General features: G+C 36.8%; 1 protein-coding gene across 4 annotated transcripts in view; it reads right to left on the bottom strand.

Moving 5' to 3' along the window:
* Positions 1-25,889, bottom strand: part of Cdkal1 (CDK5 regulatory subunit associated protein 1 like 1) — a 596,983-nt gene that overhangs the window by 191,449 nt on the left and 379,645 nt on the right. For all 4 annotated transcript variants that reach the window (XM_063259948.1, XM_063259947.1, XM_063259950.1 and 1 more), the window contains exon 10: positions 1,654-1,799. In XM_063259948.1, the coding sequence (XP_063116018.1) occupies positions 1,654-1,799 (146 nt within the window). The remainder of the gene's footprint in view (positions 1-1,653; positions 1,800-25,889) is intronic.

The following is a 25,889-nucleotide window of genomic DNA, read 5'->3' as shown; positions in this document are numbered from 1 at the left end:
TAAGCTAGCCACAGTGATTCTGCAAACAATCGAGTCGGCACTCATCCAAATGCAAGAAAAAGAGAGGTGCTGATTGCCTAACCCCATGTAATCACATTATGGCCATGGTCTGGAAAGCATCCTTTATTCTGCATGACACAATGCAGATCCACACTTGACAAAATATTGCATGACCTGAAGTATGTGTATTATTTGCTATTGATTTAATATGCAAGAGAAGAAATTTTCCAGCTTTGACAATTGATTTATAATTTTGAAATATTTTCTTCTCCAAAGACATAGCATAAAGGATTCTTATAGCATACAACTTTGCCTACAAAAGCTAAACAATTGCATGGAAGGTATATGGGTCAGCAAAAGACAGACACAAAAACGCCTTGACCAGTTCTGCTCAAGATCCAAGCGTCTCAGAACTGGAAAAGATCTGTTGTTATTCTGTTCTCTGCTTTGAAGGCTGTATATATTTAATGATTGTAATTATGAAATCTCAGAATAAATATATTTTCTATTTGCTGATTTGAATATTTGAACAATTAGCCGTATTTGTCTGAATGCACATTAAGGGTCCTTATTTCTGGTGGTTAGATTAATCAAGAAATGCCTAGAGGTGAAAGAAAAGATTAAAGAAAAGATGAGAAAAGAAGAAAAAGTAAATAGAAGACTAAAAAGATTTTACAACAATTGCATGCACTGGATAAGTGACTAATTAAAGGTGGAAAAAATAATTGCTTACAATTTGTATAAAGCAATCACATCCATGTAATACTTCGACATGGTACAAAGGTACATAATTATAAACAAGAAGATGGAAACGAAAAGTTGAATCCTAATCAAGAAAAACAACAGAGAAAATAAAATGGAAAGTAGGAAGGCCCATGCCACAAATATGCCTAGATAAATGACACATTCCCAGGGGGGATAACAATGCCCTAGACTTGAAGGTCTGTGTGACCTTGGCTGGCATCTCTACTTCCTGCCTTGTGTAATCACAGAAGGCATCCCGTGTTTGGTGATGATGAGTAGCATTTTGAAGAACATAATTAGGTGCTGCAAGTGTTTTCTGTGGAAACAAAATTACCATTCATGCCTGGGTCTGTGTAAATATGCCTTAATTTTGGTCAATAGTGATTTGGACTTGAAAAAAATAGAATCCTCAAGCCTCCTGGTAAATCACAAGTGTTCAAGTAAACTACAGGGATTAGTGTATGAAACGAAAGACATTCCTCGGTCCTCTGCAAAAAGGCTCATCAGTAGAAAATTATCTATTTTGTAGTGACAAGACCTGGCCCTTACTTCCATGTGAAGACCAGCTGAGAGTTTCAAAAAGCCACATTAAAGAAGATTTAAAGCAGACCAAACAGTTTTCATCTAAAAGATGAGGTATAAAAATAATCACAATTCACCGTGCCTTCGAAAGCATTGCAAGCTCACACAAATGAATGGTGTGCAGTGCACAGGTGGAGGAGGAAATAAGCTAAGAGAAAAAACCACATCAAGGGTGCCTGAGGAAGCTGACAGGCTTTGAAAACTTCCTAAGTCTCACCTTCTCTCTTGTACCTTTAATTGTGAGGCGGCAGTAAGTGCGTTGTTGCCACACACTTTCGAGAGAGGAAAAAAAGCAATGGTTATTTTCTTAAGTACTAAAAGACTTACTTCTCTTTCAGAAAATCCACTACTCTTTTGAAGTCAGCCACGCAGTATTCTCTTTTCATGTCCATGAGCACACTGTCAGAGGCAGACTGGACGGGGATGTGCAGGAAAGCGTAGACCCGAGGATGATTGAGGATTTTCGCCATTTCCTGAAAGAAATGGAAGGAGAAAGCATTCATTGCTTTAATAAATCAGGGAATGGTTTCCCTTGGATCAACACTTACAATTACAAGCAAACAGACATCGCTGAAAACAGAGGCATCATCAAAGCTCTGAAGTGAGCTTCAACTGCAAAATTCTAGGATGACACTTGGTGTTCAGTATCCCTTCCCTTGGATTCCCTAGAATTATCTCATGTTCCTTGTGTCTCTTAAATGACAAAACAAAAATAACATCAAGTAATGTCGAATGAGCAAAAAGATCTTTCAGTACTTCAAAATAAACATTGTCCTTCTTCACCTCCAAGTTTTCTTGTTACATTAGCAGAAGAATCGCAGTGTTGAAACGAACAACAGAGACCTTATCATTCTGTGTGCTTGAATAGGGAAAGTTTCAAGTTTAGATTAAGTCAACACTTTTTAAAGTAAATACTTCAAGACAAAAAGAAACCCACAGACCACAGCTCACTGTTTCTTTCTTCTCATTTCAGTTAATTGCTGGTCACATATGTTTTGGAGTATTTAGTATGCAAAAGTCACATGACCAGATAATGAAGACTGCCAATTTGCCCATGCAAGGAGGAGCCGAAGGGAAGAATTTATGATAGAAAGTCAAAAAAAGAAAATCTGAGTGAAACAAACTGGGAAACATGGTGTTTCAAAAACTCCTTTGAGGATACAAAAGAGTGGCAAAGGTAAAGTAGGGTATCAGTCATTTTTGCAATCAAGAGGAAAAGTGATCAATTTAATCTTTCCCTGGTACAAGCTGTCAGGTAATCCATCAAGGAGACACAGGGAGAGGGAAGACCAAAGAAGAGGAGGGGGAGAAGAGAACCAACACTAGTGATAAAAACATCAAGAAGAAGCTACTCTTCAATAACTTGCACGTGTCCAGTGACCTTTCTCATCTGATATCTCATTTCATCCTTAAAATCATATTTTGAGGGATCTTGTGGAATCAAAGAACCTGCCAATTCCATACAGTTACCTCTTTAATTATTTTAAGAGTCAGTCATGTACATAGATCCACCTCGCCTTTTGATTCTCCGCTTTCTTTTCACTGACTTAAACGTTAGCATTTTTGCTAAAGTGGACACACAGAAATGAACTCTTATCTGTCACCCCATAGTAGTAGTTTACTTGTTTAAAATAAAATTTTTTTCACTAAGAAATTCAGACTACCAAATAAAATTACTTAATAGCTATCCTTTATACCTTCTCTCATATGACAGTGGAAATGGAGTTAAAATTTAATGTGTAGTAGAAACGGGACACAGAGACAGAGAGGAAAAAGAGAAAATGAATCAGAATGAATGAATTTCAATACTTAAGTATACTTTCTAAACTGGGTACTTAACAGGATGCTCCTCTTCTTACTCAAGATGTACTGTGTATGAGGCAGAACAGCCCTTATCATTGTACTCTATAGTAAACATGCTTGTTATCAGCTATAATTCTCTGATTTACAGGGTTTTCAAGATTCTCAAAAACATTTAATAAATATAATTGTACTAAGGGGCAGAACTCACAGTTTCAAGCAACTTTAAGTGTATCTACTATGGTGAGAAATAACATCATAATGCATCATACATCTTGTAAAATAAAACTTTGCTGTTAGCCTCTATGTATTGGATTTCTCATATAAAATATAATAATGTTAAGCCCTTTATAGATATGCTGGGATATTTGGAAGAGTTTTGAAGATAATCCAGCATATGCCTATGTAGTGAACATTCAAGATGTAAATTACACAACACCTGATAATCTTGTTCCTTCGTAGGTAATTATGGTTTGTGTTGACATAATTTCATACAGATTATAGGAATTTACAGTTCATAGAAAAACTTTTCAATAAATTTTCTAATGACCATGTGAAGGCGAGACACCCTTTGTTGACCTGTATGACATAAACCTGGGGTACCTCCCCAGACTCAGAGCCCGAGGACAGAGCAGCTTCTCTTGGAAATACTCAGGGTGGCCACCTACTGTAAACAGGATCCTGTAGCAGGGGCAGCTGGGCTGTGAGTGATGCCAGTGCACAAATTAAAATGCTGATAGCAAACAAGCAGGAGGAATGTGGTGGCTTTTTCCTTCTTTGGTTCTCAAAGCCAGCCTTCCCACCAGCAATTACCGTTAGCTTAATCCTACAGGCACTGCAACTGTATAATGGTAGGCACCAAAACACAAAAACTAAACATGCTCCTTAATTAAAGTATTTCTGCCACTAACAGAACCATGATTTAACAGAGGTAATGTACCCTAGAGAGACAAAGTTTATATTTATATACAAAGTTTGTTTTTTCTTCTTCTGTTCACTTTTTTTGCTCAGCATCTTGCTTAAGAATAACCTCTGCTCCCTTCACTTTGCCAAACTTTCTTCTGCTATGACTCCTCAGCAACCTGTCCCTGGTGTTGCTGAAGTGTTGACTTGGTTCTGCGTGGCACTGTGATAATGAATCTCCAAGACCAAATGCTCTGCAGGGGTGGAAATTATATCTTACACCTTTCTCTAGAGCTCCACAATGGCTCTTATTATATACTAGAAAACATTTAAGTATAGATACAGGTAACAGCTATAGCAACGTACATAAAAAAGATATCTAAATATATTTATTTCTTTGGATTTATAAACCTGTATTTTTAATCAACATAAAACTGAATATATTAATAGGATATAGTGTACTTGTACATGTTTTCACTGAATAATAACAACAATAAAAGTAAAATACATTTACTTTTTGATAAGAAAATAGATTTGGAATTAGTAATAGTCCAGTTTGGCTATGAAGGCAAACATGTAAATCAGGAAGGTAAAAAGCAGCTAGGCATGGGGGCACACACGTGTAATCCCAAAATTCTGGAAGCCTGAGGCAGCAAGATCACAAGTACAAGCCTCACTTTAGTTAAGTGAATGTGTGTTTCAAAAAAGCCTACAGATGTAGCTCAAAGCCACCAAATATCATATAAAGATACAATGTATATGAGTGAATATGTAAGTATGTAACTGTTACATAAGTGGAAATTATGTAAATGTATACAAAAGTAAAAATTAAAAGACACTTTATAGGTAGCCTCAATGTGGGTTGCATTTCTAAAGGTCTATGGAGCCTTTGATTGGAGGCACAGGTATTTCCTTATGGAAGCACTCTGTGAATGCTGTGTGGGGTCCAGGATTGCAGACAGCAAAAGGCGCTAATACTTAGTTGAGAGACAAACTGCGGCCATGAGCAGGGCTGTCTGAGCAGGAAGCAGGTATGGTTGTATCTGTATGGTGTCTGCTATGTATGTGTATTTGAGGAATTTGGGAGACAACAGTATCTATTTTAATATGCGGTCCTTTATAATTTAAATTTGATGTATCAAGGCTGTTTAAAATACACATGTCAATTTTATGGAATGAGGTTGGCGAATAGCTAAAAGACCATAAGACTATTCTATCCCATGCTACACACGGTGTTCTCTTCTTACAAAGTAGTGATAGTATCATCTTATTGTTTTTATCCCAAACTTTAAAGAAAAACCAAACTGAAATGAATGAAATAAAGCTTAATGTTAAAAAGCAATAAAATGCAAGGGGAAAATTCTTTTTTGTCTTTTTTTTTTTTATCGGTACTGGGATCGAACTCACGACCACGCGCTTGCAAGGCAGGCGCTTATGCCGTTGAGCTAAATCCCCAGCAAGGGGAAAATTTTTAAAAGAATTGCTAGATTTCATTTTTACTGTAATGCTGTCATCAAGTTAATCATCAAAGGCTAGCTGGTTTTATAAAAATATACTACTAGCTTAGCAAAATCTCTCAGTAAATATGTTAATATATGCATTCAGATTCATTTACACTCACACTGATAGTTATTAACAGAAAGTCCTCTGAGATGATAGCTTTATATGAAGTATATTATTTTTAAAATGATAAATTTATTCAATACAATGTTGTTTTCAGCTAACCTAAGTTATGTGATAAAGTAAAAAAACATTTCAAAGAAAAAGGAAAGAAAATAAACCATATTCCTTGGAAAAAATTTAAAATACTATATACTATACAATTTTTTCTTTCAAAATAATCAAATAACCTTTTCTAATATATACATAGAGTTGTACAACTACTGTCATGATCTACTTTTGGAACAGTTTCATCTCTCCCCTAGACAAATTCTGTCCTCATCAGCAGAAATGCTCCACTACTTCCTGTTTCATGACCTGCTCTAGCTCTAAACCACCTTGGTCTACTTTCTACCTTGTAAGTGTCCAAGGCATTTCATGGAAATTTAATCATACACTACGTAGTCTTTTGTGACTGGTTCATTCACTATGTTCACGAGTTAGGCATGTTGTCAGTTTTGCAGTGTGTAATAGCATTTATTAAAATTAAATAACACATGAGGGTTTGGAATTTATTGAATTCATTATGTCATGCAAAGCTATTCTAGCTGTTCCAAATGTTTGTTTGATTAGGGTGGTAAAGCAAGTTTCACCCGTACATGTGGATTTGACTCAAACATTTTAATGTGTAAATTTAGCAGAAATTAGCCAAAATGGGTAAATGGTATGGAAATTGCTTTAAAGCTGATTCTATTTAAGAATGGGAAATATAATATTGTGCGAGTTTTAAATTCCTGTCTTGGGGGCTGGGGGTTTAACTCAGCGGCATAAGCGCCTGCCTGGCAAGCAGGCAGTCGTGAGTTCAATCCCTGGTACCAATAAAAAGGAAAAAGACAAAAAAAAAAAAAAAAAAAAAATTCCTAGTCTTTGTTTTAATGTGATAAAATATACAAAACATAAAATCTATCATTTTAACCATTTTAAGAATACAATTCAGTGAGACTAAGTTCAGTTACAAAACTGTACAACAATCACTTGTAATTTATGTCCAGAACTGTTCATCCTCCCAAACTGAAACTGTGCCACATTCAATGTCAACTCTGTACTGCTTCCTCCCCCATCTTCTCGCTGTCGCCATGGAGGTGACCACTCCAAGTATCTCGCATAAATCTTGAGCTATTTGTCCTTCAGTGTCTGACTTAATTCATTTACCAGGAGGTTTCCAAGGTCTGTCCCTGGTTCAGCTTAGCTTTTTTTTCCCAAGCAGTTGGTTGCTTTACTCTCAGTGTCACAGTGGGATACACAGACCTGTACTCACACTTATTTCCCCCTCCTGCAAGTGTACCACATATTTTCATGCTCCAAGTGTACATCTTGCTTATTTTTATTTCTCTATTTCCTTGCTCAATGTTTGACATTTCAATACTTCATTTATGGTTAAAAGTATAAATGAGTGCATGGCACAACTGATTAGTCTGCCTGCTTATTTTCAGTAAGTCCTATAGACTTTTAGAAAATAACTAAAAGAGCACTGCATGAGTTCTAGTAGATATCATTTCTAGAGTCACTCTGGAAAGTCAAAGAAGCCAAGATAAAACAAGACCTGAAACATATTTCAACCCTTATTTCATTAAGATCATTAAAATAGCTATTAAGTGAATTGCAAATACTTACATTTACTTTCAGCAATTTGATAAAAATTACCATCAACAGCATCAGAAAATGAAGAAGGTAGCATTGAAGTCTTTGTGTTCCAAATGGAAAGGATGGATACTGTGAACAGATTCTAATTTGTTTGATCTATAACTTAATCATAACAGGAAATTAAATTGTTAACTGAAAAGAGTTAACATTTTCAGTATTTGTGCTAAAATAGGTTGAGATAAAAATGTCTGTTTTAATTAGGTTTCACAGAAATGTAAAGATCTTTAGTGCTCCTTTACCATTACCACTTCATCTCGGTGTCAGAGTCAGCAATCAGACTTTACATTATGAAGATAAAAATACACATCTCGATAGTCATGTCAGAATGCTAAAAATTTTAATGACACACACATACATACATTTATTTTCAACTGATCCTATCAGCACGTTATTTTTAAATTATTATTCTGCTCTGTCAAGGCCAAGGATTCAAAACAGAGTTCCTATATTCTGATTGTAGTGGTGATTGCACCAATCTATGCAAACATTCAAGTCACGAAACTTAAATACCGTGTTACTTTTAAAACAATGAAGAGCAAAACCACTAGTAAATCCACTGTGAACCAAATGCCACATGTGATATAAATAGATGTACTTTAAACAAAAAAACATAATCTACTTGTAACTGCCTTTTTCCATTAAAAAAAGACTGAAGCTACTAAAAATGAAAAGGACAGATCAATAAATGCCCAATTTAATTGGAAAAGGACATCCCAGTTAAATTAACCATTCGCTGAAAAACTTCTATTGGGTTCTCTTAAACATGACATAAATATTTAATCTGCCCAATGGAAAAGCAGATGCTAAAGATTTTAAAGTATTTACATAATTTATTTATGCTCTACTTATCCAAATTTAAGTTCATGTTGGGGATTTTTATTACCTAGCTTACCCAGTATACACTACGGTTGAGAAAGAATGGTCTGGTGATTTAACTGCTCGGTTATATGTTACTCAATATGTAAAATGATACAGAGAAGCAAGAGTACTTATTATACATCAAATTATCTTTGAAGGATTAGAGAAGTAAAGCAGACAGCAAAATCTTCTGTGTTTTAGAATCAATCATGTAAACATGGAATTGCATTGGAAGGCAATGGCATATTTTCTGTGTTAGGCAATCAGCTCAACAGCTTAAATTATCTCATGAAACAGGAATAGCACTGAATAGGTATTTTTATTATTTCTGGGCTGACTACATTCTCCCTGAAGCAGTTATAAACCTCTATATAAACACATTAGGTATGTGACTTTCTATAGTAAATGAAATAAGGACAGAAATGATGTGGAGGGGATTTATAGCCAATTGTTTTCTGAGTTCTCCTGTCCTTCCTTTCCCAGTCTAAATTCTGGAGTGGACAAAATCTGTATATTGACAGTCTATGATGGATGCATAGAAGTTATTTCTTTTTGTTGTTATTCTAATCCACTGAGAATTGTTGGGTCAGTCATTATACAACATTTTTACTGCCAATGATAACTGATACTAAGTGTTGACTTGATTGGGCCACAAGATGCCCAGCTAGAATAATGCTCTTGTGAAATATTATTTCTAGGTGTATTTAAGCAGTGTTTCCTGAAGAGATTAGCATTTAAATCAGCAGACAGAACTTTTTTTAATGGAAACAGACAACCTGCCCTCATTAATGTGGGTGAGCATAATCTAATCCACTGGGAACCCAAACAGAAAAAAAGAGCAGAGAAAGAAATTATCTGTCTCACCTCTTGAGCTAACACTTACAGCTTCTCTTCCCTTCCAAAACAGAAGCTCCTGCTTTCAGGCCATGCAGAGTCCTAGACGTAGGCCAGCAGAAACTCTGATTCCCAGACCTTCAGACTCAGAGTCAACCGCAACATTGTTGAAAACGATACCAGAATTTTTCAGATGGCCATAAAGAACAAAGCATGCATTTCCAGAGAGGTGGAGAAAGGCTTTCATTTGGCTAGCCTGGCTGGAGAAGCTCATGCTTCATAACTTTGGAGCCCTGGTGATAGCCTCACGAAGGTTTTTACAGAGTTTGTAGGGAGATAAAACGAATTCAAACAAAGACAGTTACTCAAAAACCACAGCCACTGGTCAGCCTCAGTCAGGCAGGGAATCTAACCTACGACAAGGGAGGTGGGGCAGGCACCACAAGTTAGGGAGTGAGGTCCCAGAATGGGGGCGGGGGGAGAAGGAGGAGGAAGAGGGATTAGAGAACTGTGAACACTTCGGTCAGCACATCACAGCGTGGCACTGATGGGAGAGGGAGCATGAAATGTGCTCCACTAAGGGCAGAAACTACTGCGATCCACAAAGGTCGAGGATCACCCGTAAGCTTTCCTGGTTCTCCAGTATACAGAAAACAGTGGAATTTCTAAGCCTCCACAGAGGTGCCAGCTACTGCCTTTATAAATCTCCTCATCTGTCCTCATCTTCTTTTCCATGCAGACACCTGTATGTGTGTATATACATCTATATTTTTCTGGAAAACTCTGGTTAATCCATCCTGTGGATGAAGTAACACATTATTTTACAGATGAAATAAACCAGCATTTTGCTCTTCTAAAAGGTCTATAATTTAAAGCAGTAAATAGAGTAACTGGAATAAGAACCTGTGCCAGTTAATCTTAACTATCAACTTGACTGGATTAAAAACTCCTAGAGAGATGACTGGATCCTGGAGCCCTCTACTGACAGGCAGATTTTCATAGCTGAAGATCATAAACAGGGTACCCAGGTGGACATGGGTCACTGGGGGCTCTGATTTGAAGGGTGTATCTCTCAGTGGTGTTCTGTTTTCCAGTCTCCAGGAAGTGAGCAGTTTTGCTCCACCAAGCCCCTTCACCATGATGTTCCTGTCTTGGTGCTAGTCAACCATGGACTGAAGCCACTGAAATTGTGAGCCGAATAAACCCCTTTTTCATAAAGCTGTGAGTGTTAGATATTTTGGTCCAGCAAGGAGAAAGCTGACCAATTCAGACGCCATGTCTGTTTTCTGCAGGTTCTTTTTCTTAACCAATTTTCAGTAAACAGTGAAATAGAAGTTATTTACCTTAAAATGACATATGGTAGCCAATCATTAAAAAGGTCAAAAGATTTGTCCTTTGTGCTCAAAAAGTTATGCTACAACTGTCAAAAGATACAGACTTTGTGCAAAATTTTGCTTGGAGGTCTCCCAGATCACCTTTGTATGCACAATAAACTCTTCAAATTCTAACTTAACATGCATAACCACTTAATCTTGGTTATCAACTTAAATGGCTTCAAAAACACATAGGAAACCAATAAAACACACTTACGAAGGCATATGTGAGGGTGTTTCCATAGAAAACTGGCAGGTGGGTCAGCAAGCTGAGGGGAACAGTCTTGCTTTAACATAATGACACTACACGATACTGTGAGGGCCTAGATAGAGAAGGGAAGGGGGAGAGGAGGGAACAGGAAGGGAAAGAGAAGGAGCAGGAGCAGCAGCAGACCACTGTCTTGGGCTCTCTCATTGTCTCCTTCCTGGCAGCCATGTGATAAACACATTTCCTTTGCCACGCTCATCTGTCAGCTAACCATGGACTCAAATCTCTGCAACCATAGCCAAAATAAACCTTTCTTCCTATAAGTTGTTTTTCTCAGGTGTTTTGTCAAGGAGATGTAAAATTAACAAAATATGATTTTATTTTCAAGACACATATAATCTGTTTTAAAACACAAGACTGTATATTTTATAAAAGAATTCAGTGATGTTTCATTTCAATTTTTTAAGTCTGCTATCACTTATCTTTCAGAGTACATTTGGAAAAATAAGTATAATTGGGGGTCAGCAAATGGTTGTACCTATTTATTACCGAATGTGCCAACTGCTGCACATTTTATTGAAACCATTCTAAAGAGAATTGTTCATTTGATGGCTTGGCTCAATTGTTCATTTGATGGCTTGATTCTATGAGCCTACTGCAGGTTATATAAATCTGTTATATTCCTTTTGTAAAAAGATTTATGAAAGCAGTAGTAAATACATTGAAAAAAACCTGTTCCTTAAAATGATTTTCTCTATATCAGTAATACATATTTATTTTCAAAATTTTGTGAAAAAATAGAAAAAACTAATCCTAGAATTATTTTTAAATGAAACATTTATTATTCTTAGCATCACCCTGAAACAACCAAATCATAAAATTATATCTGAAACTGTCTAGTGGGTTTGGGAAAAGGAAAATAATTTTCAAAGACTAAAACATTAAGCTAACACCTTGTATCTTGACAATATATCATTAGGACTGAGTTCTTTTTTCTTCACAAATGAAAGAATTAAACCTTTCTTCTAAGCAGTGTCTGCACTTATACTGGGCGGGGGAGGATGTGCTCCTAAAGAAGCATATTAGCGTAACAGCAGAGAGAAATCTGAATATGAAAACTAGAACCAATGGAGAATCAGACCCGAAATAGCAAAACACCTTAGAATCATCCCTGAAGACATTATTACCATTAGAGCAATGTTGTCCCTGGAGCATAAATACACATAAAAGCAAAGAAACTTCTTTGCTGGAAAAGAAGATAAAAATGAAAACGAAAATTAAAGAGAAAAAAAAGATGGATAGGCAATTCTCTTCCTCCTCTCAAATTTATTGTAAGTCTTAGAATCAAGGGCCATAAGAAGTCATTTAACTGGAATGATGCCAGAGGAGCAGAAAGCTCCGCAGTCCTTTTCAAATTACAATACTACAGCTTTAGTGATGTTGGGGCCCAACATTCCTAAGTACTGACATGTTGGGTACCTTCAATTAAAGGGAAGGGAAAGAGAAAGGCCTTAAGCTGCTCCTGAAGTAAGGCCTCTCACCTCCCCTTGTTATTCCTACAGCCCAACTGTAAGACGGTGCTCTCTCTGAAGTTCCTGTAACTAACCTAAGGAAATCCTCCCAAAGAAATGTTGAGGCAGACAGGGCTGCACATGGGAACAGGAGAGGAGGGCTTCTCAGGCCCTCACCTATGACTTGTTACCCAGTAAGGGGAAGACACATCTCTCCTATATACCCTGTCAGCTGGGCTGTGGGTCTTTGTGATGCTCCCTAATCCCCAAAAGCCTTTGACACTGTCCTATCCCGGCCCTGAGCAAAAGTTTACACTATCTAAGATATACAATTCCTTCTTTAAAAACACTGTACACCGGGGTCCTCAAATATATAAGGGAGACAAAGCACCAGGCAAGATTGAAATAATTTTTACATTTATGCCTCTTTGGTAAACTAATCTTAGCCATAACCATGGCAATTCAGACCAAAAGTGCTTTTTTAAAATAATTAAACTCTCTGTTCATCTTTTAATTGTAACTAATGTATGTATTTTGATATGGAGATGCTAGTTATCAATAGAAGATATTTAAGCTTAAAATATATTATATCAGATAGACTTTTATGAAAGAATGGAAATTTGATTCTCAGAAACCAAAGGTTGATGCAGTTTCTTTTGTTTTATTAAATACATTTAAAGAGTGATATAATCATTATATCCAAAACTCTAAAATTAAAACATGTCAGACAGTCTATCTTTTGCCACTATATAAATTTACATTAAAAAACTTGGTGTCAATTTAAAAATGTAAGAGAGGGCACGTCACTTAAAAATTGTGTGGGGTAATATCCAAATAGAATCCAAACTCCTCAGCTTGCCACTCTCTGCTCCAGGACTCAGGTCATCCCACCGCCCACTACTGCTTGTCGGGACACTGCTCCTGCCCACCCTCCAGCACACTCCAACCCCCCGGAAATGGGTCTCCTCCTGCACACCTACTGATTTTCCCAAATTATTTTCTGGGATGACTTTTCACCCTTGATGGTAAACAACTTAAAACACAACTGGTCCTCTCGAAGGTAGGACTGCCTATGGAAAGTGCATCCATATAGATGTCAATAAGCAATGCCTCCTATTTTTTCCAGTGTCCCAAAGGACACTGCCTTTCTATTATCCTTCAGAGGACACTGTAGCGCTACTAAGCAGTTTCCACACTTTATGTTATTGTTCAGCATCTCTCTCCAATAATCCCGTATCATCCATGTAAAAGCAGGTTTGGTAATTTTTACCGAACTGAATTGATGGACAACAACACAATTTTACCAAGAGTCAATGCACTCAAATGAAACAAGTTACAAATTCAATACACAGACACACTACTTTCCTTTTGACTTTTTCAAAGTCTTAGCATGTGTGCCACTAGGTAAACTTCACCCTGAGATAATTCATCCCAGGGAGAGGGTGGGGGGTAGTGAGCTTAGGGTCTTCACACTAAGCTACGACCTCAGGTTTTTGTTTTTCTGTTTTTTCAGAGGGTCCCATCAAGTCACCGAGTTGCCTAGCCTAGGCTTGAATTTGAGATCTTCCAACCTTGGTCTCCCAGAGTGCTGGGATTACGGTGTGTGCCTCCATGTTCAGCAAATTTTCACATTTTAAATTTAAGGTTATAGGTTATACTTTCAATTTGACATAAGAAAAAAATCTTAATAAACAGTAGCTTGGCATCATTTCAAAGTATAAAAGATTAATTTTGAACATTATTGACTTACAGGAACTTGAAAATAAAATCCTTAAGGTAAATAAGATGCAAGGTAGTCCCTTAACAAGGCAAATCAGCTCAAGGGAGGACACTACTAAATGTTTTGCCAACACTTAAATTTTTTGTCCAAAAAAGATTTTGAAAAAAAAAAGAAAGAAAACCTCTTAAAATACAAAACTCACATGTATTAGTCATTTTATTATTTATATTTCTAAAAGTAATTTTAAATCAATTCATTTTGATTTTCACTCAACACTAAACTTTGCAGCATAAGAAACACCTACAACTTATTTCAAATAAAATCCACATTTCATTGCTCAGTAATAAAACTATTATCTTATAATTCAGACTTTGAGAACCAAGCAGTATCAAATACAGTTCAATTTTATAACACCTGTACATTAACAATTGTTTCCTGCTTATCTATTTACAAAGTACTTTACATAACTAGGTATAATCATATGTTTTTGCAGTAATAGAAAATAGAATATCAAGTCCTGTTTAGTCTCATCTGGACATAATAAAGCAGTTACATTTTCAAATGATAAGACTGTGAAAGGAAACATCTATCTTTCATCATAAGAGAAAGAGCTGATGGTCCTTTTTCCTACACCTCGGCACCTACTAATAATTTAAGAAAAACACTCCCAACATGTGAGGCTGAATCATGTAGGATCTGAAGAGCCACACACTGGACATAAAGCTGACTTCACAAAACTCAGCCCAAAGCTGAGTGTTATAGCAGAGTGTGCTTTTGGATTTCAATTACATAACTGCAGAATAGCCACATCAGTGACACATTACAAAATCAAAACACTGCTGGTAAAGTTTTTAGTGTTTTACTTTCAAAAACCTTCCATCTTGGTTTAGTAAACTTTATATCATCTCAGTAGCCTAAAAATTTAGACTCATTTCCATGAATATTCTGTAACCACTTAACTTTCTCTTCCTAGTATCAGTCAAATTCAATTAATTTGTTCGATCCCCAATACCTAAAAATTTAATTAATTTGTTAAAAAAAATATATATGGAAATAAAATTTGTTAATTATGTGACTTTTTTTTGGTACCAGGAATTGAACTCAGGACCTTGTACTTGCCAGGCTGGCACTGTGCTGCTGACCTATTTCTCTGGCCCGAAAGGGATTTTTAAAATCACAGAACAGGAATTGGACAGCATTTTAGACCTCACACAGATCAAACGCCCCTTCCATTAGTTCTATTGCCAGACAAATGAATATGTAAAGGGGTTATACAACTCACCTAAACTCACAGTTATAGAGGGTTAAATTTTGAGTTATATCCACTGCTTGCATTATTTTACTATAAATTTGACTAAATTGTACCAAAGTGTATTCTAGTAGAGTACACAGTTCATTTATTCAATTTGCCCTTATTTATCTAAGATAAAATGTCTATTTTCTGAATTATTTTATTGTCTTGAATAGATGGCACATTCTCAAGTGTTTTTAGAAAATCATGAGTTGATTTTCTTGCCTCAGCCTCCGGAGTGCTGCTGGGATTAGAGATGTGTGCCATGTGCCAGGGTTGAAACTATTTCTCCAATGTTTTTCATAGTTGTTGCTCAGTAAAACACAAGAGTAATGCTGCTTATGAACATGTAACATGCAGTGGGCACCCCACAGTGACAGCGACCATGGCACAGAGCCAGGTGAGCCTAGATACCTCTGGCTGTGCTCATAGTCACTGGCACTGGGGCACCCAACCCCAGGGCCCTTGCAAAAGTCTCACAATTGGGCTCCCTTGTGGGACAGCTTTCGCTACTCCGGTGGGGACCCCCAAGAATGCCTTGCCTTGTCAGTCACTAGATTTCTGATGAGGAAACACATAAAAATTAAAATCACTTGTTCCAAAGATACTTTTATAGAGGAAAAAATTCTTACTTTCAGATTTGATGCATTGGTTTCAGGTAAAAATCCAAACTTCATCCACAGTAACGATGAAGCAAATGATAACTGAGCAGTTCTATGGGCCAGACACTGTTCCAGGCATTCTACAAACATTAATTGTTCGACCACCTTTACTGTATTATGGTCTAAATAATGACACCGCATGATACAGGACACCACGAAGCACTGCTGAAACGCTATCTACTATTCTCTGTGCACAGACTAGGGAGTTACCCTGTTTTCTCTTCAAAACTTTTTCCTAGAAATCTGAAGGACTCTGGAAAACAGAAACCCACAGAAACGACAGGCTTTTATTGATAAAACAGAATATACAAAGAAGAGTAGCTGGGCCCAGAGAAATCACACAGGCTCACAAAGAACCAGTCTCAAGCCACAGGCTGGGGGCAAGTGCCAGAGAGCAGGGTCTAAGCCTTAAACCTCCACCAGAATGACCCCCAGTCCTTCTCCACCGCTTCAGTAAGGAACAAGAAGCATATGAAGGAAAATTCGCCCTTGAATGGAGTGATCTCCTGGGGAGGAATGTGTATGAATCTCGCTTTTGTACTGTATTATTTATAACATGGAGAGCACTCCAAAGTGTGGAGGGAGGGCCCTGCTTTCCAAAAGAAACATGTTGAAGGTTGAACTGAGGTCAAATAAGTGACTCCTGAAGCTCAGGACAGAAACAGCAGCCTTCTGTGTTGCCAGCCTCTTGGACACAGGGTTACACAAGATGCTACAGAACTGTCAAAGCAAGTGTTGAGATGATTATTTCACACCAAATACCAGATAACAAGAAGGCACACAGTTCTTGGACATGCTATTTCTTCTTTAAATTCCTAGCTGCATCAAGTGAAATGTGCTTGAAAAGAACTTTAGAAGGTTTGGAATTAGACAACAAGGAAAAATTTAAAAATCTATCTTATTCGGCTCAATTCTTCTAAACCATGTTCCCTTTTCAGAGTATCAGATGCAAATGGACTATCAGGATTTAATTAAGGGGCCAGATTAGTGACAAAATGGATTCAGTTTCAAATCTACTTCTGTGAATACATCATATGATAATAACATGCTCACTTGGGAAGATAATAAAACCACCATAAGGATATGACAAGCTGGGTGTGGTGGCAGCCACCTGAACCCAGCACGGTGGCAAGAGATCAAAAGTTTGGGTATAGCATAGGCAATTCAGTAAGACCCTGTCTCAAAATTTAAAAAGCAGAAAGAAAGAAAGAAAGAAAGAAAGAAAAGAAAAGAAAAGAAGAGAAGCGAAGCGAAGCCTGGGATTGCAGCTCAGTGCAAAAGCCCTAGGTTCAACCTCCAGTAACATACACACAGACACATATAAAATAGCTAAGTATAATCTACAATAAAATATATGCATATATAAATAAACAAAATGCTACTAATAAAATTGAGGCACATTAGAATCTCTATTTAATTTCACTATAGTAAAATAATGTACTACAGATTTTGAAAGGACTGTTTCTGAAACTGAATACACTCAAAATATCAGTGTTTTCTAGCACTTTGTTATAAAATTTGCAGTTTGTTGCTATTGATTTCAAGTCTTGTATCTTTTTAACTTAGTAAAGAAGCAGCAAAAAGCAAGCACCATCTTTCTGAATAACAAGTGCTTCATCAATTCATGCACACAGCTTTGCAGAAGACCATGTAGAGGATGGGACACGGCAGAGCAAAGGGGATGTCGCTTCACAAGAAAACAGTGCTCTTCATGAAACACATTCACAGCAGCTTCAACAAAACAAACCACTGTGACTGGGGCCCTTGAACCATTTCCAATATAGGAATAACAAAATAATGTTTGATATGACTATTAATAAAAAGTATCGATTTAAAGAGAACAAAGAATTAGTTGGCAAGGAAAGATTTCAGTCCTACCTACTCACGTTGTTTCCTGTGGCACCCAGAGCCATAGCTAATGAAGTAATTTTTTTTTTTTTCTGTAAATCTCAGTGCTTTCTGTGATGGACACTCAATTAATAGTGATCTTTTGCTGTCAATAACCTACTAATGACATGAGTTGCTCCTCAAAAGCTTTGCTAGGTCAGATGGCATCATAAGTGACTGATGGCACCTTTGACACTAACCACAAAAATTAAGCAAGGAGACTGATTTAACCTCACACAGGAATGGCCTGGCAGATAAAAGAGGTAACCCATATCCAGACAAAAACAGCGTTTACTGATAGTGGGTTAAAGGCTTCTGAAAAAAGCTGGTCCTCCATAAACAATGAGGGCAGTGTCAAAAACGGTCAGAATCAACTTTCGCCAGACTCTGGAAATTAACTAATGGTTTGCAGCAATCTGGGAATCTGTATTCAAGAAAAACAAATGAATCACGGCAAGAACAGTAAATTATGTGGTGCTTACAACCTACTCTATTCTCACCTCCTACTCCTGGGCTCCAGAGTAGCCTTGAAAACCAACATCCTTCAATCATGGTAAAAACCAACAGCCTGTCAACCACAGGAGGGGTTCCATGGGGATGAGGCTCCTGCAAAGTTCCATTCCCAGAAAACTCGCATTATTTGGCCTGTCTGGGTGTTCACAGAAGACTCTATGGGCACAGCTCGCTTATTTAACATGACCTGGCACTCACCCAGTGAGAAGAGACTTTTGCTCAGGGGCATTTGTCAAAAACAATCAGTTGCAATTGTTTATCATCACAGCTGCTTGGGGCTATGAATAACAGTTGGGGCAAACAATAAGCAAATCAAAAAGCTTAAAAGAAAAAATAGGACATGTAATATTCATAGGGGACTTTGAAAAACTGATATACTCCTGGGACTCTGGAAGGCTGCATATGTGCACAGGACCCTGTGTGTATGCAGATTGTGCACATACTTAAGTCAAAATCTCAGAAGGCGCTAAGTTTTCACCTTCTGCCAATTCTGAAACTCCAGAGTAGAAGGAAGCGGGGGCACAGGCGGAGTTTCAAACTCCCTGACTGCCCACTGAAGGCAGGCACTAACATGTACATACAGCCACTCTGCAAACACTGGAAGGCTTACTGGTTGGAGGCATTACAGGAGATTCTCTGCTCAGTCACTAGCTGACCACTAATCTAATTGGGTAGAAACATAACAAACAGCATAAACTTCACAAAGTTAATTCAGAAATACAAAACAAAACAGAAAAAAAAAACCTAGAAAACAAAAACAATAAAAATAATAAACACAAGAGAGGAAAAGAATCCAATTTCCAGAACTAGTACTTTATATTATTTTCAATAAGCAGTTTTCCTTTCCTTTTCTTTTCTTTTCTTTTCTTGTTTTGTTTTGAGACAGGGTCACTCAGGCTAGCTCTGAAATCACTCTGTAGCTCAGGCTGGCCTTGAGTGCTGGGATTACAGGCATGTGCCATCATGCCTGGCACCAATATGCAATTAAAAAAAAACCTATAAAACATTCCACAAACAAATGAACAAACAAGCAACAAATTCCTTTAAAAGTGAAATGAGGAAAAGCAGTTAATCAAGATAATTCTTAAGAAAGTCAAGAAATTAAATTTCCTGGACAAATGCTTTAATCAGCACTTTAGGGACAAAAGAAAGAAGGCTAATGTTTCACTAAATGAAAACTCTCAATAATGATACAGAAATTATAGAGAGGAAGCAGCTCAGGGAAATTCTGTGAAAAATGTATAGGAACTAACATAAAAATTCACTTTGGCTCAGCAAATCTGAATAGGTAGAAGGAAGAATCATTAAACTTGAAGACAGGTCAATTGAAATTACTTGATTTGAGGACTACACCACCTCTAAATAAATATATACATACATACACACATACATACACAGCCTTAAAAATCTGTGGAATTTATATCCAGCCATATCAACCTATACCATCAAGCATACTGACACGCACATGCAGAATCAGAGTTCCAGAACGAGGAACAAAAAGCATGGTCCAGAATGAGGAACAAAGAAAAAAAAAAAAAAAAAAAGAATATTTGAATAAACAATGGCCCAAACCTCTCTAATTTGATAAAAAAAAATCCATTTATTTGGAAGCTTTACAAACTCCAAGCAGGACAGATTCAAAGACACTACACCTAGATGCATCTTTATCAAATGGTTCAAAGTCAAAAGACAAACAGTGCTGAGAGAGAAGCAACTATTACAAAGTGTCCACAATAAGATAAGCTGTTGGTTTTTCAAAAGAAACCAGAGGCCAGAGTCAGTGGGATTACATAAAGTGATAAAAGGAAAAGACTGTCAACCAAAAATTCTACATCTACAGAAGCTATCCCTCAAAGATGAAGGAGAAATTAAGACACTGCCAGATAAACAAAAATGGAGAGAATCTGTTGCTGTAACACCTGGCCTTACAAGTAACATGAAAGGAAGGAGCCAAGAAACAACTCCAATCTAAGTGAAGAAGCTAAAAGCACTGATAAAGGTTAACTGCACAAGCACATAGGAAGGCAGTTAACTATGTCTGCTGTTTGTAATTCTTGCTTATATCGCATCTGACTAAAAGGGCAATAGCACAGAACACGAATTATAAATATGTGTAGACAGGTATATCTTGTGTAAGGATACAATGTTTAAAACAACAACAGCACAAAGAAGCAGGGAGGGAAGAGAGTATACCAGGGTGAACTTTCTATACATAATTAAGGTGATAATAACCCAAGCAGGATTGTTATAAATTAATTTCAAAAATGTTAGCCATTTTTTTAAAAAGCGAAGAAACAACAAAGGGATGAAAATCACACACTACAGAATATTTATTACAAAAAAGAGGGTGTTACAGGTTGAATTGTGGCCCTTGAGAAATACTGAGGTCCTAACATTGCTGTCAATATGACTATGTTGAAAATAGGATCTCTGTAGATGTAACCAAGTGAAAATGAAGTCGTATGAATAAGGATGGATCCTAATCCAGTGACTGATACATAAGAAGAGAATCTGGACAGAGACAAAGAGAAGAGTGCCACAGGATGACTGAGGCAGAGACCACAGGGGAATGTCCACAGCCGGGAATGCTGACAGCCAATGAGTGAGAGACAAACTCCTTTTCAGTCTTCAAAAGGATCTAATCCTGCAAACGGCTTGCTTAGGACTTTCAGCCTATATACTGCTAGTGGTTAATTTCTGGAGGTTTTTTAAACTATCCAGTTTCAGTAGTCTATTACAGCAGCTAAACTAACGTAAAGGCAGTAGTGTAGAAACAGAAGAATAACGAAAACCTTAGGATCTGCTGGGGAGGACAATGAAGGTTGAACTAAAAGACTGATGTTTGAAATCTCAACTGATTAGGGGCTGGGGATTTAGCTCAGCGGCATAAGCACCTGCCTTGCAAGCAGGCAGTCGTGAGTTCGATCCCTGGTACCGGTAAAAATGAAAAAAGACAAAAAAAAAAAAAAAAAGAAATCTCAACTGATGAATGTAGGTTGCTATTCAGCATGGTATTGTTAAAGAAGTGGATAGAAAGTTTGCTTTTGAGATATAATTTAACATGAAAGTATTAGAGGTAGGCCTATCCACAATATTCTCTGTATAAACAAGTCTCACATATATTAGAAAACACTGAAAAGCAGGTTTTAGAAACACAATAATATTAGAAAAATAACAATAGACTTTTGTCTCAAAAACCAATGAACAATTGTAAAACTTAAACATTACTCCAGTCAAATCAGTTTTCTATTTTTGAGACCCACACAGTGCATCTTCTGATGCTGAAATTCACTTATTAGACATAGATCGGTTGTGCCCAACATATTCTACTTAATAGTTCTGTTACAAGACAAATAAACAACTTCTTAGCAACAGTCATAATAATAATTCTAATGTTTCCAATTTATGACATGGTCATTATTTACTGTTCAATGACAATAAAGAATTTTTGGACTTAGTCCTAAAGGCCTAACATTTTCATGTAGCAAAGAAAGAAAGATGTAGGAAAAAAAGAACAGATACAGATCAGACCTAAAACAACAACCAACTTAATAGATCAGAAATAAACAAAAGCAGAGTAAGGAAATGAATATTGCTTTCTGTCAAATATGTTGAATGGCCCTCAACTATTCTATGAACCATTAACTTCATTACCAACCTTTGTTCTACACCATGAATCACCTGAAAATTCCATTACCCACCTGATATAAAATATGAGGATTTCATTTTACTAAGTGCTGAATTAGCAAGTGCCTAAGGTAGTGTTTCATAGGCTATCGGAGCAAAAAAAATCAATACAGAAAGGATCTTGGAATCAAAAGAAAAATGCAAAGGAAAGTAAGGTTGATGGCCTCTGCTTGTGAAAGAAAAGCCAAAAGCAGTTCTTCTCAATGGTCTGATGAAAAGTGACTGCTTAAATTAATGAAGGAGAAAGCCCCCAAAATGGGGGCACTGTAAAGTCTGAACTAGGCTGACCTACCAAGATGACACTGGAAGGCTGTTCAGCTACTCTGGTAAAATTAAGGACTTAAGGGACTGGCAAAGTGCTTTTTAAGATGCAAATTAAACCCTATAAATATCTAATGCCCTCCTATATAAAGTGAAATGTAATAGGACTATTTATATGATAAGATGAAATATGTAAATTCCTCGGCTTCTCAAGTATGTCTGAATGAGAAATCCATTCATCCACCATCTACTTATCTACTGATCCATCCATCCAACTTTATTTAAAAGTACTATATAAAAGATATCTACAGAAGGACAACAGATTTTTGACTATGGCATCACCTTCTTTATAAAGGATTTACTCAGCCTTTTCATTTATTACTAGAGCCTTTTCATTTATTACCACACATTTTATTCTTATTGTCTTCTTTTCCTCTCAGAAAAATTATCAACTCTTCTGGGATTGGACATGCATCTGACACTTTATTTTGTGAGTAATAGTAACTCAGGCCAATGACAGGACAAAAATAAATGATATTAGTGGTTGAGCAGTTCAGAAGTTACACCAAATTTGGATTAAAGCATTTTAAGATAATTGAAAATGATTTGGCCACTTATGTGCCCATACTGGATCAAGAATCTCATGCATATTTTGTAATCTAAAAATTGAAACTTAAGAGTTCCACAAGCCTCCAGGGTCAGTCTCCATGTAGAACATTAACAGGCTATTTAAACAATTATATGCAAGGCATTTTCCATTGTTCTCCCCAACAAGACAGAGGTTTCCAATTATTTTGACATAAGAAACATTCATTCATAAAATATTTAATTGTTCCCTGAAAATACACCCCCAAATAAGCTAAAATAATCTCCACAGCAACAAAGAGAATCTGTTCTGAGATACAGTGTACTTAAGAGTTCATTTCTTCTCTGGAACCTTTAGTCTACCTGCAATCACAAAGATCATTTACCCAGGCTCAGTATTATGTAATAAACGGAGGCTCAATAACAGGAAAAAGTAGATTACGTGCACTTTTCTGAGGGACTGTTGATTTGAAGGAAAGCTTAGGCTTCTTGGAGAGGACTGGAATTAGAGGTAGAAGGCCGGACAAGGGAAGAAGAGAGTGTCACAAGGATAAGGTGGCTGAGACATGGCCCTGGCAGAGAAGCAAGCAGTGTTAATGGAAAGCCTGGAAGATGAAGAGTAGAATGTGGGGTGGAACTGCAATCCTGCTTACGCACTTCAATTTCATCTTGTATCAGAAATAGGCAAACTGCAGTACAAGCTACACTAGGCCAGGTCTTTCACCCACGTCTTCCCTTCCAGAGAGGAGGATCCCACTTCTGAGAATTAGACTCCCCTGAAAGCCTGACAAAAGTTACTTTAAATGGATATGAACCCTTTTGATATGAGTTCACATCGTATTTTCAAATAGTCACATGCTTTTGTTTCCACTTACAGGAGTTTCACTGACCTCTTGATATTTATTCATGAATGCCAGGATTAGAATGAAACAAAGTGTTGATGATTAAAAATAATATGCAAACAGGTGCCAACCTGTCACATCAAACCACACATGAACATGCCTCCAAAGCACTATGTGGACAGAAGAAGTAAAGAAAATTTCCTTCTTTCCTTTTTTTTGGTTCAAAATAAGGCATCCAGCCTATCCTTATATTAGTCAAAAAATGGAAAATAGTTCATATATGACTATTTTCCAGTATCTATTTACATATTTTTCTATTGTTCTACAAAGTATCAACCCTAAGGAAAAAAATATAAAAATCAGCTTGAACTGATGAGTTCAGTTTGGCAATTCTGTATTGCTCTGATGAGACCTAAGCCCAGCAGGTATTGGGTTGCTATTATTTGGAAACTGTGGCATTTTTTAAAAGTCAGCTAACCTAAACATATTATTGTTTATAAATTGCTATGCAACTAAAGTCCCTGGCAGATATCTACTGTCTTTCACCAGATACATTTCATTTTGCTAAACATATGATTAGGTTAGCACATAAGGTCATGCAGCTAGAGGTAAACACATAAATATCAAGGCCAGTGGAAGCTGATTGTTGTATTGATTAAAATTTTTCTAAGCCAAAACCAGATGAATTCTTTGAGATAACACTATTTGTGATTAACCATATGACATGTAATATAAAAGTTCTAAATGTAAATATTAAGCAACGCTATACATTTTAATTTCAGTTAAATAAAAACAAGTATATCTATGTGAATAACATCTATAGTATAACATTTAGTGTCAATATTTCCCAGTAAATTTTTACAAAGTAATATACATTTTAAGATATAGGTTGCTTTATTCGTAACTTTGATAGAGGAGCAGTCCTTTCTAAGAACACTTGCACCCTCAAGTAAGCAACCTGTGTGCAACAGGCAAGCTGTAACTGATGACATTCTGGTATAATTTTGAGATGTGCAGGTCTCCCAAAGGGAGAAAATGGTTACTTTAATTATCTATAATACAGAGAAGAACAGAATTGCTGAGGCAAATAAAATCTGAGATACCTCCAGTTTTTCTTACTATTCCTTAGCTTTAGTATCTTCCTTACCAGTCAATTTACAAAATTAAATCAAGACGAACTATCTGATTTAAAAGTCTCCACTTGGCTGCTGATTTCTCTAATGAGTACTCTACAAAGCAGTGAAAGCTCAAGAGGAAGAGGCAGAAGAAAGATGTTAAGAGTCTTAAAAATCTGTCATTTAAGGGGCTTATCTGCTTTCTGTAATCTTAAAGATTCTTTCAGTGTGGTAGTTCAGCAAGGCAAATAAATAAAATGCATCTCTGAGATGAAGTTTATCCCACCTACCCCGGACATCGTCACAGAAGTGTTTTTTACTCATAAGTGAGAAACACACATGCCAACCAATGCCAGACTCTTGCAAAACTAGACGTCTGGGACAGACATTAAGCTAGTTCAATATATAATACATGTAGCCAAGGAACATAAGTTAACCACAGAGCTACCACATCATTCAATATAAATTTATCAAGTGTGTGCTAGAACAGGCATTGAAATGCAAAGATGAACGAGACAGCATTCCCCTGAAGACGATGACACTTGTGCTACAGTCCCACATAAATAAGACACCACAGTACACCAGGAGGAGCACAGATGTGACAGGGAGAGCATCTGATGAAGCTAGAGTACAGCAGAAAACATTTCAGGACTAGCCTAAGTTAAAAACCAGCCGAGGGGCTGACTATGTGGCTTAGAAAGTTACCTAACCTAATACTTGGGTACTCAATAAAATAATTATTTCTATACAGCTAAGAAGGATGGAAGAAAGAGATCATATATGGAAATCAGCCTGGCTTCTTGACAGATGTACTATTATTATTACTATTACTCAGTCTTAGAAAATGAGTGACCAGCAATTCACGGTGTCTTGTTAGTAGTAGTTATTGTACTAAGGGTCTCATCACAGTTGCTGGGTTCATATGTATTATTTTCAGCCTGAATTAATAGTTTGGCTGGGGATTACCTACCATTATTACTACCAAGGCAAAGTCAAGTAATGTGTTTACAAGAGTGATCAATTTACAAGGGCCCAACTTTCTGTAAGGTTAGAGTTCACTGAAGACAAACAAGCCAATAGTACATGTAGTAAAGGAAACACGGAAAGTATTTCCTACAGTACCAAACATTAGTGCACTTGATGAACACATTATCACTAACTGGCAACACAAGAATGGATAAAAACAAAGTCAAAGTCTAAGAACGTATGC

This window comes from Cavia porcellus, unplaced genomic scaffold, assembly GCF_034190915.1.
Source record: "Cavia porcellus strain 051 isolate PalLab524CR breed Dunkin Hartley unplaced genomic scaffold, mCavPor4.1 scaffold_13, whole genome shotgun sequence".
In the NCBI taxonomy this organism is placed as follows: Eukaryota; Metazoa; Chordata; class Mammalia; order Rodentia; family Caviidae; genus Cavia; species Cavia porcellus.
Note: the sequence above shows the minus strand (reverse complement) of the source record. Positions and strands in the feature narration are given on the sequence as shown.